The 14,408-nt window shown below is 34.2% G+C and overlaps 1 protein-coding gene across 3 annotated transcripts in view; it reads left to right on the top strand.

Annotated features, from left to right (window-relative positions):
* Positions 1–13,351, top strand: part of LOC132911162 (elongation of very long chain fatty acids protein 6-like) — a 153,862-nt gene extending 140,511 nt beyond the window's left edge. The window contains exons 2-4 of one of the 3 annotated variants that reach the window (XM_060967575.1): positions 11,611–11,937; positions 12,420–12,970; positions 13,050–13,351. In XM_060967575.1, coding sequence (XP_060823558.1) covers positions 11,611–11,937; positions 12,420–12,969 — 877 coding nt within the window. In that variant the 3' untranslated portion in view covers position 12,970; positions 13,050–13,351. Of the gene's footprint in view, positions 1–8,630; positions 8,809–11,531; positions 11,938–12,419 lie in introns of those variants that run through there. The other 2 variants (XM_060967577.1, XM_060967574.1) reach the window with 2 other exon arrangements.
* Positions 13,352–14,408: the final 1,057 nt, after the last annotated feature.

A 14,408-nucleotide genomic window follows, 5' to 3' on the forward strand; every position in this document is an offset into this window, starting at 1 on the left:
TAAAAGTGCTAAAAGAAAAAAACGCCGGGTACCACACCTACCAGCTCAAAACTGACAAAAGCTATAAAGCAGTTATCAGAGGGCTACACCCAAGAACAATCACAAACAACATATGCGACGAACTAGCCAAAATCGGACACCAGGTAAGAGCAATAAACAACATAACGAGATTTGATACCAAACAACCACTACCGCTGTTCCTAATAGAACTAGAACCGAACAAAAACAACAAGGAAATCTATGACATTAAACAAATCTTAAACACAATAATCACAGTTGAACCACCCAGACAAAAAAAAGACATACCTCAGTGCATGCGGTGCCAACAATATGGGCACACAAAAAATTACTGCAACAGAAACCCGGTGTGCGTCAAATGCGCAGGAAAGCACCTGACAACTTACTGCCCATATACGGGAAAAATAAACGAGGTAAAGTGCTACAACTGCAACGGAAACCACCCAGCCAGCTACAAAGGCTGCCCAGCCAGAAAAATACTCCAACGTAAATTGTTTCCGCCGCTTAGAAGCAGGACATATAACTACCACCACACACAACAAGATAGGGCAGAAGCTGAGACACCAATTAAAGTACAGTACGTAATGAACAACAACCACAACAATATCAACACCACTGGCAGTCGAAGCTACGCGAAAGCAACCAAGGAAGTAACACCCGTAGCCAACCAAAACCACAACAACAACACCAACGACGCTACAGAAATAAAAGAACTATTAAAACAATCCATCAAAAGCACCGACATGTTAACAAGAACGATAAGCGAACTAAACGAAGCATTCAAACAGCAATCATTACAAATCACAGCTATGATACAACTGATAACAACCATGCTAAGCAAAAAGTAAAAACGGACATACTAAAAATAGCTGCCTGGAACTCTAACGGCCTACAACAAAGGGCCATTGAAACCAAAGCATTCCTATACCACAACAACATAGACATACTACTCGTATCGGAGACGCATTTCACAACAAAAAGCTACACAAAAATACCGCACTATACCATATACGATACCAAGCACCCCTCAGGAAAAGCACACGGAGGAACCGCAGTGATAATAAGAAACGACATTAAACACCACCTACACAGCCAAGTTAGTAAAGAACACATACAAGCAACTACCGTTACCGTACAAACTAGCAGCAACCGTCTACAGCTGTCAGCAGTATATGCACCACCGCGACACAAAATTACAACACAAATGTGGGAAGAATACTTCCAACAACTAGGCGACAAGTTTATCGCAGCAGGAGACTACAACTCAAAGCACACAACATGGGGATCAAGAATCACTACACCTCGAGGCAGAACCCTGGAAAAACACATCAGGAAAAACAATCTCAATATATTATCCACAGGAAGACCGACATACTGGCCGACAGACCTGAGCAAAATCCCTGACCTACTCGACTTTGCAGTCACAAAGGGATTAAACGGAAATAAAATAAATATAGCATCCAGCCTCGAGCTTAGCTCCGACCATACACCCATAATAATAACATACAGAAACAAGCCAATACTCTACAACAACTCAGAGACGCTATGCAACAAATCCACTAATTGGCAAACCTATAAAGAAATAATTGAAAGCAAAATCAACTGCAACATCCCACTGAAAACGCCCCAACACATCGAACAAGCTGTAACAACACTTACAAAAACTATACAAGAGGCAGCACGGGCAACCACAAAACCAGCAACTACCACTAGACAAACAAAACAAATCCCATCATACATCCTCGAAAAAATTAGAGATAAAAGAAAAGCGAAAGCAAAATGGCAAAAACATAGAGCAAAAGAAAACAAAAAACACCTAAACAAACTCGCAAAGGAAATAAAAAACGAAATAAAAGAGCACAACAACAACGAATTCACGAACTTCATAGAGTCACTGTCTGCACATGAGAACTACAACTACTCACTATGGAAAGCCACAAAAAAAATAAAGAAGGCGATAAAACCAGCCCCAGCAATCGGAAAAGCAGACAACACATGGGCAAGAAGCAACGAAGAGCAAGCCGAAGAATTTTCCATCCACCTATGCAACACATTTACACCACACAACATCAATAACAGCAACCACAATAGCCATACGGACGACGACGCGATAGCCACTAGCACTGCAATCGACAAGCAATACACCATACCCAAAACAACAGCACAAGAAATAAGAAACATAATAGAAAAAACAAAAAACAACAAAGCACCAGGAATCGATCTAATCAATGGCAAAATATTGAAAAACCTCCCTCCAAAAGCGATACGGTTAATTACAATAATATTCAATGCAATACTAAGAATACAATATTATCCTGCATTATGGAAACAGGCACAAATCATAATGTTACCCAAACCAGGCAAAGACCCACATGAAGCAACATCCTACAGACCAATATCACTACTCCCCGTGCTCTCCAAAATACTAGAAAAAGTAATATACGCCCGACTAAAACCAATAATAGAGAAGGAAAAACTAATACCAGATCATCAATTTGGATTCAGAAATAAACACTCCACCATAGAACAAATGCACAGGCTTGTCAACGAAATAATACACACAATAGAAAACAAACAATATTGTACAGCCCTATTCATGGACAGAGAGAAAGCTTTCGATAAAATAAATCACGAAAGCCTAATACAAACAATCAAGAAACAATTCCCGCAAAAAATATACCAAGTAATAAAATCATACATAAGCAACAGAACCTTCACAGTAAAAATCAAGGACGCACACTCCGAAGCAAAAGACATCAAAGCAGGTGTACCACAAGGAAGCGTCCTAGGACCCATACTATACACATTAGACACGGCCAACATTCCAACAACTACCAATAGCAAAATACTGACATTCGCGGACGACACAGCCGTGCTAGTCAGGCACACCAACCCTGTAACAGCAGCCACAATACTACAAGAGCACATCACAAAAATAGAAAAGTGGCTACAGGATAAACAAATCAAAGCTAACCCTAACAAATGCAACCACATTACATTCACATTGAGAAAACAGATAACACCAAACATCTTCCTGAACGGCACGCAAATAACACAAACAAGGCAAGTCAAATACCTTGGACTTCACATAGATACATATTTCACATGGAAACAGCACATCAAATCAATAATAGACAAGATACAGATAGCAAGGAGACAAATGCACTGGCTAACAAGCCGAAAATCCAAACTAAGCACAGAAAACAAACTGAAAATATACAAAATAATCATAAAGCCAATCTGGACATACGGAATTCCACTATGGGGAACAGCAGCAATGAGCCATATAAACAAAATAGAAACAATCCAAGCCAAAATCCTTAGAACAATGGTAAACGCCCCGTGGTACGTTAGAAACGAGGACATAAGGAAAGACCTCGGAATACCAACGGTCAAGGAGGAGATTACCAGATTCGCAACAAGATACAGAACAAGAATAGAAACACACCCGAACCATCTGGCAGCTGAAACGTGCAACACAACAAACATCGCAAGAAGACTAAAAAGGAAACACCCAATAGACCTCATAAAAGATATAACTTAGAAAAAAAAACGAAGCTGGCACCCCGCTGGGGGTAGCCGCCCACATGCTATATTATTTTTTATTTATATTTTTTTTTCCTTCACCAACAAGATATAACACTTTACCAAATGTCCGCAAGGACAAATTGTAAAATAACCAAAATGAAATAAATATTTTAGGATTGTAAAATGAAAAAAAAATTCTGTCTCCCACAGCTTACACCAACTACTCACTATGGAAGGCATCCAGGAAACTCACTCGTCCTCCGCAAATAATCCCCCCAATTCGCTGTCCGCAAGGTGGATGAGTGTGTCACGTAATTTTTAAGTAATTACACAACTGTTGATTTTTTTAGTATAGTCTTTATTCTTTAGACTCAGTTTTATTACAGAGGCCAATATTGTAACTGGATTAAAATTAGAAATAGAACTGGATTGAAATTGGAAATAGAACTGTTTGAACGGACTCGTACCATCAAAGAAGAAAGCTCGGTTTGGGTGTTCCCTTTGGAACTCAGAGCGCGGATTCGTTGTCCACACTTTTTGGTGGAAAAGTGAGGGTAACGATCCGCGATGCCCATTGGTAAAGTGAATTAGGTAGTAAAGACAAGGAGAGCTAGATATGGCTCGTGGGCATCCTTGTTCGTGGAAAAACTCTTATCTTGCCAGACACCCGCTTTCTCCGTATTAGGTAAGAGCGTGCAACAAACATAAACCGAAAATGTTTACGTGAAGGAAACTGAAACTGAACAGATTCGGTTTATGTTTGTCTTCCTAGGCCTGTTGCGAGTTAATGGAACAATAGATAGGTCTTGGCGTTCGAACTACGTGGAATTTTACAAGGACCGTCACATCTGGCGTACCACATGGCAAAAAGGAAAGTTGGTCCGTGACAAGTGCGTAGCCCAACTTGTTTGTAAACCACCTAACTAATGTCTTCAAACCGTATTCCTCCACTATTGCCGCCGAAATAACGGAATACTTGCACTCTCCCTTCCAAATGTCTCCTCCTATTGATTCTTTCTCATCTTTGGAAGTTATTGAATTAATACGTCTCCTGAACCCAAGGAAAGCATCGGGACATGATCAGATAAGTAACAAAGCTATCAAGGAGCTTCCCAAAAAAGGAATTGCTCTCATTACTTCTATTTCTAATGCAATTCTTCACCTTGAATACTATCCCAAGCCCTGAAAAATATCATTAATTACCCTTATCCCTAAACCTGGAAAACCAATACATGAAACTAGCTCTTATCGCCCAATTAGTCCTTTACCCACTTTGTCCAAACTATTTGAGAAGATGCTAACGAAACGACTCCTTCCACTCTTAGACGAGTTGAAAACAATGCCGGATCATCAATTCGGCTTTCGGAAGCAACATTATACGACAGAGCAAATTCATCGTCTAACACATAAAATCACTCAAGACTTAGAAAAGAAAAAATATTGCACTGCGGTATTTCTAGACATTCAACAGGCATTCGACAAAGTATGGCACGAAGGACTTATGTTCAAACTAAAGAAAATCCTACCACACACCTACTACTCCATCCTAAAATCCTACCTAAGCAATAGACGATTCATGGTAAAACACTTGGACGCTATAACTCCAACATTTCCAATAGAAGCTGGCATTCCCCTAGGCAGTGTCCTCAGACCCCTGCTGTTCAACATCTACGCTGCAGACTTATCAACTTCGATAGATATAATCACAGCGACATTTGCTGACGATACAGCCTTATTAGCCTCGCACTCAGACCCGACAATTGCCTCCTCTACTCTCCAGCGAGGTCTCGACTCTATGGAAGAGTGGTTCCACAAATGGCGCTTTAAAGTCAATGAAAACAAATCCAGTCAAATAACTTTCACGCTACGAAAACAAACTTGCCCACAAGTGACGATAATTCCAGATAAAGAGTCAGTCAGATATCTGGGCATGATTCTGGACAGAAGATTGACATGAAAACATTATATTTTAGATAAATCCAAACAACTCAAAGCAAAATTTAAAAAATTCTACTCGGCTCATCGGCCGACGTTCCAACTTAAACACGAAAAGTACACTTGCATTATACAAGGCCATATTAAAACCTGTTTGGACCTATGGAATTCAATTATGGGGAACAGCAAGTAATTCCAACATAGAAACTCTCCAACGATTCCAATCGAAAACCTTAAGATCCCTAATAGATGCATCTTACGTCACCAACGAAACGATACATCACGACCTCACACCACGAAAAGATACCCACAGTCGAAGAAGAAATATTCAAATTCAGCAATAGACATAGCACAAGAGTTAACAACCACCAAAACCCTCTAATTACTCAACTACTCGACTCGTCAGAACAGATCCGCAGGCTAAAAAGACATTACACCTTAGACCTAAGCACTAGATTCAAGTAGAATCAAACATACTATGAACACTTATTAATCATGTCATAGTACCATGCCAGATAAATTTACTTAAAATTCTCTACGAGAATCGATTGTAAATTAAACGCAAATAAAAAAAAAAAAACACAACTCTCGAATCCTCACAACTCGACTCTTAATTGACGACTCCTCATATCTCGACTCTCAACTTACGACTGTCTGTTAATTTGTCCTTCTCCCTTAAGCATCCCTGTGTCTTCTCTCATAAGCCAACCACGCACGTGTTCCGTAAGCGTCCACGGTCATGGTCACGTAGGCCTTCACCCGCGTAACTATTCGACCGAAGGACCAACGACACATTGATGGGCTGCTCGGCTCATTGAAGTTTCCAGATTCTTTTGTTCTGTCGACATTCAGGTTTTCTCGCAACATTGTTTATAATTCACCCGATGTTTCTTAGGCAATTTATCCACGATACTACAATATTAAAGTTGATTATTTATCAAATATCAGGATAAATAGAAGAATAAACTATCTGTTAGCGCAAAACATGCAATAACATCAGTTGTTCGTAGATTCGTGCCTTGAACCTTTTAACGAGTAAACGTCTTTCGCACGTGGCTAGATTTTTATACTTTAACTAGCATTATTAATGCGAGCACATCGAATTGCGTCACCAATTGCGTTACGGACATGAATATTCAATTTTGAAAGTGAATGCAGTATTTTAAGCTGAGTTTGTGCTACGAAATGAGATTTCGGTGAAGAGTTTCAGCACACGAAAACATGAACTATACAGATCATTCGATTTATGTAAGTGTTATTTGAGGGACATTATAAGAGGAGTTTTAAGAACGAGACAGCAGTTGGACTCCTTCAAAGATACTGTACCTGTTGGTAAATTGCAACAAGCATCAACCTTTTCGTGCAGGTTGCAACCTTTCCTTACCTTGGACAGTACAATTTCAAAGATCAATTATCAATATCAAATGTGACGATAACGCATGTTTCTTTTGTTCTGTCGTTGCGGGCCTTCGTCCAATTAACGAACATTCATACCGACAGTTATCGTACCCGCCCTGCTCTAACGTACTCTGTACCGATATTATTCAACTGGCCATATCGCTAAATCAAATTAGCAAACTGCGCAAAAACGGATGCATGTCAATTTGCTATTCATTGAAGATTATTTTGCTTGCATATAATTTGCTATGTATCAATGCAAATTAGCGCTCACTGATATAAGAAATATGCCATCATCGCGAGGTACGATAACATTTATTCTCTCTTTTTTCAGTTACCTTCACTGTTTTATCTCGCAGAAAGAAAAATTAGGTATCTATATCATCGATTGCGAGCGAATGATCTTTCTTTCTCAGTCACAATAGCAGAACAAAATCTGGTTACGCTATAACTGCTATATTATCGACAAACTCGATATGCGATCAACTATCGTTATTTGTCGCAATGTTTAAAACGCGAGATCGAAATTGAAAAATGTACATCGTATTCTTCAGTTTCAACAATCGCGGTGATTGCGGGATTACATCGATTTAAGGACCAGGATTCATACGAACGTTGCAAGCGATTTTTCGAAAGATTTATTTAAATTAATGAATAACGCGATCTTTGGTAAAACGTTGAGTAATTCGCGCAACCATACGGATGTGAAGTTAGTCACGCGTTGAGACCGTGCTGAACGACTGTCAGACAGAATTTCCATAGTCCTTGAGTGTTTGCGGAGTCATGGAATTAAAAAAGGCGATAAATTCAACAGACCTTTGTACGTGGAAATGTGTATCTTAAATATATTCAAAACATTAATTTATTCAGGTACGTGTCGTATTTGATTCAATGTATCGTGGAGAAATGAATGAATAAAATTAAGGATGTATATAGGTAGACGTGCATCTAACATACATTCAAACGTTTACATGTACATTTAAACATCTACATTTAAACATTTCTATAGGCATCACCTCGTACAACTATCTATATGCATCTTTAATTTTAGTAATCTGTGTGTACATTCCTTGCTGTTATCGAAGTACCACAGATGTACATATACAATATCAATTTTGTGGATATTGTTAAAAAGATAAAAACACGGAGTAGTAATAAGTCTCTTTACTTAAATTAAAACATATCCTTTTTGTTTATCCATGAGTTATGAGAAGTATCGGATCCTAATCATTTTACATACATTTTGTTTCCTTTCTTGTATAACCTTCTCCACTAGACGTATATTAGCCCGTCGCTATTTAGGATCATTTTATTTCTGTGTTATTAACTTCTTTGCAGATTCTTTTTTTGTTATTTAATTTGTACCTTGTACCAGAATCTTGTTGACGTGCTTTCTCATAATCGTATCTTCCCGCGAATGGTCGATTAAACAAAAAATGTAAATAATGTACTCTATTATGCAAAGAACGCTAGTTGATGTAAGACATATGTTAATAAACACTGAATATATAAATATTATCTGTTTTAATAGCAACTATAAAATAGAAACTACATTTTTTTTAGAATTTCCTAGCGGCAATCGGTTCCTAGAAGTAAGAAAAATAAGAAGTAAATATAATCCAAATGTATTAATTTGCATAATTGTATTGCTTTTTGCAAATTGCGCAAACATTTTATCGTTAACCATCCAAGAGGAGTGTTTTATTTTAAGTGGAAGCGAGGCACTGCACACTCTACGACACACTGCGTGTGATAATAGTTACCCAGTGATAATCATCAGTGACGATCTTTCTTTGTGGATTATTTGTGCATGTTACTTGTATAACAATTCAGTGCAGATTAAAATCGACTTTTGCTGGTTTCGTCTAAGAAATATCTACACTCGAACTCAATAACGGCGTCGATCATTACCTCGAGGGAAAGAAATTGGTATGGATCGAAATTACTATCATCGAATTTTACTTTCTGATTCAGAAATGAACGCTTCATTTTCAAAAGTTCAGTATATCCTCTAAAATCGAAAACCAAGGTCTTCCATAGCCAAATATGACAATTATGAATAACTTGCTTTAGTAATTAATTTACCAATTAATTAATAAATTATTGACTTAATTTCTAAATTTGACTTAAATACTAAAATTATATTAATTGATTTATTATTTTGAATACCCATTTGAAAACAAATTTCATGTAAAAAATAACAATTCGTTACATTTCAGTTAGGGATACAGATATTATATAAATATGCACATTTCAATCATTTTCTTAGTTTTCTAAAATTTTTTTTAACTGAATAGTTCCTTTTGTGGTTTGTGCTATATAACACACGTTACGTAAATAGACAAATCAATGATATACTACATGTGAAGTGCACACTTTCAGGTCTTATTTCGTATCATATCATTGTTTACGAAGCTGCGAATCGATATTTTGCATTTTATCAAAATCAAAAATATTTCAAACTTCTTATTTCCATTAGCATCATAATTTTTCTAAAGATTTTATACTGTTCAATGGCGAGTGCAGCAATCATATGGTTGTGGTTGGAACATTACCTTCTAATTACGTATTTTATGTTACCACGTCATCATACATTGTTTGCCTAAATTAGAGGTTTGATAGATCTGTCGATCGCATTATTTGAAAAGCTTTGTCAGATCAAACTATTATTCAACCGTTATTTTATCCATTCATGGAAACAGGAAAATTTTAAGTTTTTGTTAAAAATTTTCCGGCATATTATAGTTTTTGAGAAAGTGAGACCTAACGTGGAACACACCTATGAATCAAATGTGAAATACAAATGTAACAGAAGCATTGATTGCAACTTTTCTACAATAATGAAACTTATTTATTTTTGGGGAAAGTTGAAAATGTCATTTCATATGTAGCAACCTCATATGTAAATTTAATGCTTAGTGTATCTTTGGCAATTAAACACTGTAGTGTTAATAATTTTGTAATTAAAAAATAATTATAAATATATTTATATATAAATTTTTTAAAAAAATTTTTAAATTAAATTTATTTTAATTAATTTAATTTTAATTTAATTTCATTATAATTATTAATTTAATTAATTATAATAAACTTAATTTAATTTATATTTATATTTTATATAATTTATATATATTTAATTTATATTTATATTTATATTATATATAAATATTTATATATATAAATATATTTATAGTTATTATTAAATATATAATAATTAAAAAATATTTGGGAAATAACGGTTATTCCTTTCTTAACATATATAACTCATGACGTGCCTTCATTTTTTTTTAATCCTTAGATTAATACTTACTGCAATAGCTAATACTTATTAATTGCAGTTTAACATTCCTTCAAGGATGGCAACTTAAGTAATTTAGCCACATTTCCAAAATGTTTTTTTCTTTGGTTCACTTCAATTGTTTTGTTTTTCCAAAAGAAGGAGTTAAATCTACCCCTAAAAAGAAAATAGTGTGAGTTGAAATTTAATTAAAAGATGTTGGAGATGAGTGGAATGTAATAATAATGTACATATAAACCTGTATATTTTGAGCATACGCGGTAATTGTATACTAGGGTATTACTTCAATTATTGAACTCATATTACTAAAAGTAAAAATTTGGCGGGCTTGTGTTAGTTTAGTTCTAAAGTTTTCTAAATTATAACATTTTCAAAGGCTCTATGTGATTACATAAATCTCGGATTCTTGATTTCAGGCAAATATTTTTTCGTTTTTATCTCGTAATCGTTAGAGAATTGCCTTCCTTGCCTTTATTAGAAATTTCTTTATCCAAAAGATTCGTCAAAGAGAAGTGTTCGCCTAATGGATGGTGCATCTCAAAATTGTAGTGAACACATTAGTTTTTTATTTTTAATAATACGAGTTGATTAATTATTATTACATTCAAGTAATTCATCTCGAAGATGGTATCCCGCTGGGAGTAGCCATTCACATATTGTTTAGCAATAAAGTTACAAAAATTTACTAAATGTTCAGCTGGACAAATTGTAATGTACAAATTAAATAAGTAAATAAAAAAAAGCATTTAATGATAATACTGTTTATGAAATTTAAAATGATTAAGAAATTTTTTTTCTTTCTAGTATATTTTTAAACAAAACCCTTCCCTTTTTAATTGTGTTAATTTTTTGTTTAGAGCAAAACGAAAACGAGGTATAATTATATCGCCATTTTCATTTAGATTATCATTACTTTCGTTGTTCTCATTTTCATTTTCATCGCCATCCATTGCAAATATTAATAATAATTGAAATACATTTTTCATTCCTTTAGCAGAAGTAAAAACGTACATAAGTTAATTTATATTGGTTTTTCTTTTCTGTCCGATATTTTCCGAAGAATCAAACGTACTACTGGAAAATGTTCAGAAAATTCAAATCATGCTGTAATTAAACATTAATAACGTAACAAATTCTGACGGATGACGAAGCTCATAAGAACAGAACAACATCAACAATACTTTGTACTAAATTTTAATTAAATACGATAGACAAAAATAACTAATTTATTATTTTGTATTGTCTATTACTTTGTTTTGAATATTTTACATTATTTTTAATACATCATTTATTAAATATTTCAATTAGTTAGTTTTAAAAGAAAATGTTAACAGTTCTTCTCTTTACATTTTAGTCAATTGACAACGTGGGCGAAAGACTGCGTATTTTCTTTAATTGATGTGCAACCAGTGGATGTAAAAGAAATATTTTACGATGAATAAAGAGGATTCTCCGCAAATCAGTGAACCTACCTACTCGCATGTCTTCAACTTCGAAAAAGCCTACTCTTATCCAGACTCTCAAACATGGTTCCAGAATAATTTTCAGTATTGCTACTACAGCTGTATTATTTACGCGATCCTAATTTTGGGCGGGAAATACTACATGTCGAGCAGACCAAAGTTTGATTTGAAGCGTCCGCTTGCATTATGGAGTGGATTCCTTGCAGTGTTCTCCATTATCGGATTTTGTAGAACAGCACCGGAAATGTTCTCTATATTGAGACATCACGGATTTTACCATAGTATTTGCATACCTAGGTAATACAATTTTCATATTTTACCTTTTAATATATTTTCAGGTGAATGGCGATTTTAAAAAATAATTATTAATGAAACACTATTAATGAAATGAATTGTTATATGAAACAATTTCTTATGCTTGGTATTTAGAGAACGTTGATATGTGGAAAGCGTTAGTGAAATAGGAAATACATTTTTAATAGTTGTTTACGATATTATTCTTATAATAATTCTCTAAAAAGATTTCGCGTATAAATTTGTATCTGAAATGAGTTTTATCGATTGATATAATCAGTTATGTCTAGCAATTCGCAACATATCGACCTACAGTACACATTGTATGATAATATCTTCAAATAAAAATAACAAAGTTCTTATTGTTTCATTGTATGGAACATAATACATGGCTTTGAGTTACATGTCATATTCACAAAATGAATCGATATTTCAAATATGTTAATTTGTGATATACAATAAGAATGGAATTATTTTCTTTTCAGTCACCTTTTGCAAAATCATGTTTCTGGCTTTTGGACATGGGTATTTGTCCTATCAAAGATCGTAGAATTTGGCGATACGATCTTCATTGTGTTACGAAAGCAACCATTGATATTTCTACATTTTTACCATCATTTAATTGTTGTTCCTTACTCTTGGTTCCTATATGTGGAGACTACAGCAGCCTCAAGGTGGTATGCCGTAATGAACTACTTTGTTCATTCATGGATGTATTCTTATTATACTTTGAAAGCAATGCAATACAAATTACCAAAAGGCTTTGCCATGATGATTACTACGATGCAGCTGGTACAAATGGTGATTGGTTGCTTTGCAACTATTGCGGCTTACTATTACCGAGAAAGTTGCGAACTTCAATGCTACACTACGCACAAAAATTTTATATTTAGTTTCATCATCTACTTCAGTTTTTTAATCCTATTTGGAAATTTCTTCATCAAGGCTTATTTTTTCGACAAACGGAAAAACAAAGTCGGAGAGAACGTTCACGTCAATGGAACAAAGGATTGTTATAAACCAAAGACTAGCTGAAGTATATCAAAGTTTTTGAAATTTTTTTCTATAAACGCTTTCTGATAATATTTTATAAAAACACTTATAACGTGTTGTAGGAATCTGTATTAGTTTACAACGATAGAAATTCGTTGTAACATAATGCAAGTGATAAGATATTTATTTAATGTAAAACATTTAGTATATTTGATGTTAAGGTATGGGATATAATGGTTCCCCAAAAAGTTGCTCGTGAACAAGTTAGAATAAATGGAAAATCAAGAGTGAAATTTCGTTAAGCATATCTTCGAAATATGTTTAGATAACAATAGTAAAAAAATGGATTCATAAAAAATAAGATACATTCAGATATGTGATTTTAACTGTATTTTTGTTCACCGAATAAATTTATTCTTAAGTATAGTAAGGAGATGTTTTAATGACAAACAATTTAATATTTCATGTAATCGGTAATTTATGACTTCTTGGAATTTTTTACTTAACTGACACTCTGAATAAATGTCCAATAATATTGAAGGCTGTTACGATGCTTGCCTTAATATCGTCATTATGCTCATTGAAAATCTCTGATCGTAAAATAAATACAGAATGAACAACAGTGCATATCAATGCATAAACATTATGAAAAAAACTTTGTTAATTAAAAAACAAAATTCAGTGTGTCTATGTATGTGGTGTAATCGTGAAATTAATAAAAGCAGAAAGGAAGTTTATATTTTCGACTTCCTTTTACAAATACCTACTTTCACCATCCGTACAAACTTTTAGAAACAAACAATCTTATAAATCTGATTATTTATTTTGTTTATTTCTAAACTATTGTATTATATCACAAAATTTGTTTCTGAACAATATTTTATGCAAATTGTTATGTACCAATTACCCCAGTGACCTAGCTGGGTGGCTTGCCTAAATAGGATCACCTAAATATCTTCCTTATTTATGGAATAACTTTACACGACAAAGTTACACGACAGAAGAGGCACTACAATGGCGAAAAGAATATTTCCTTAAATTAATTTCTTTTTCTTAGAATTTCAAACAGAAGCCTACATTTCCTTATCCATCCATTAATTCGCCTTTTTTATTTTCTATATATTAGGTGATAAGATACTTTTGTCTAAAAATACAAGATTTAAAAGACTATTAATTATCATAGTAGATTATTAATTATTATTATTAAAAGATTACTAATTAATTATTATACTAAAAGATTATTCCAAATTAAAGTAAAGCTTGGCGTATGAAGAATGAGGGAAGACACCAAGTATTGCGTTGGCAACTACCACCTAGTGACAAAATTCACAATCATTTAGTTGCCAACTCAATAGTACATAAAAGATATAACTTAGAAAACACGAAGTTGGCACCCCGCCGGGGGTAGTCACCCACATGCTATATTTATTTTTATTTTATTTTTTTATTACCAATGAGATATAACACTTTACCAAATGTCC

Source organism: Bombus pascuorum, chromosome 10, assembly GCF_905332965.1.
Source record: "Bombus pascuorum chromosome 10, iyBomPasc1.1, whole genome shotgun sequence".
NCBI classification, from domain to species: domain Eukaryota; kingdom Metazoa; phylum Arthropoda; class Insecta; order Hymenoptera; family Apidae; genus Bombus; species Bombus pascuorum.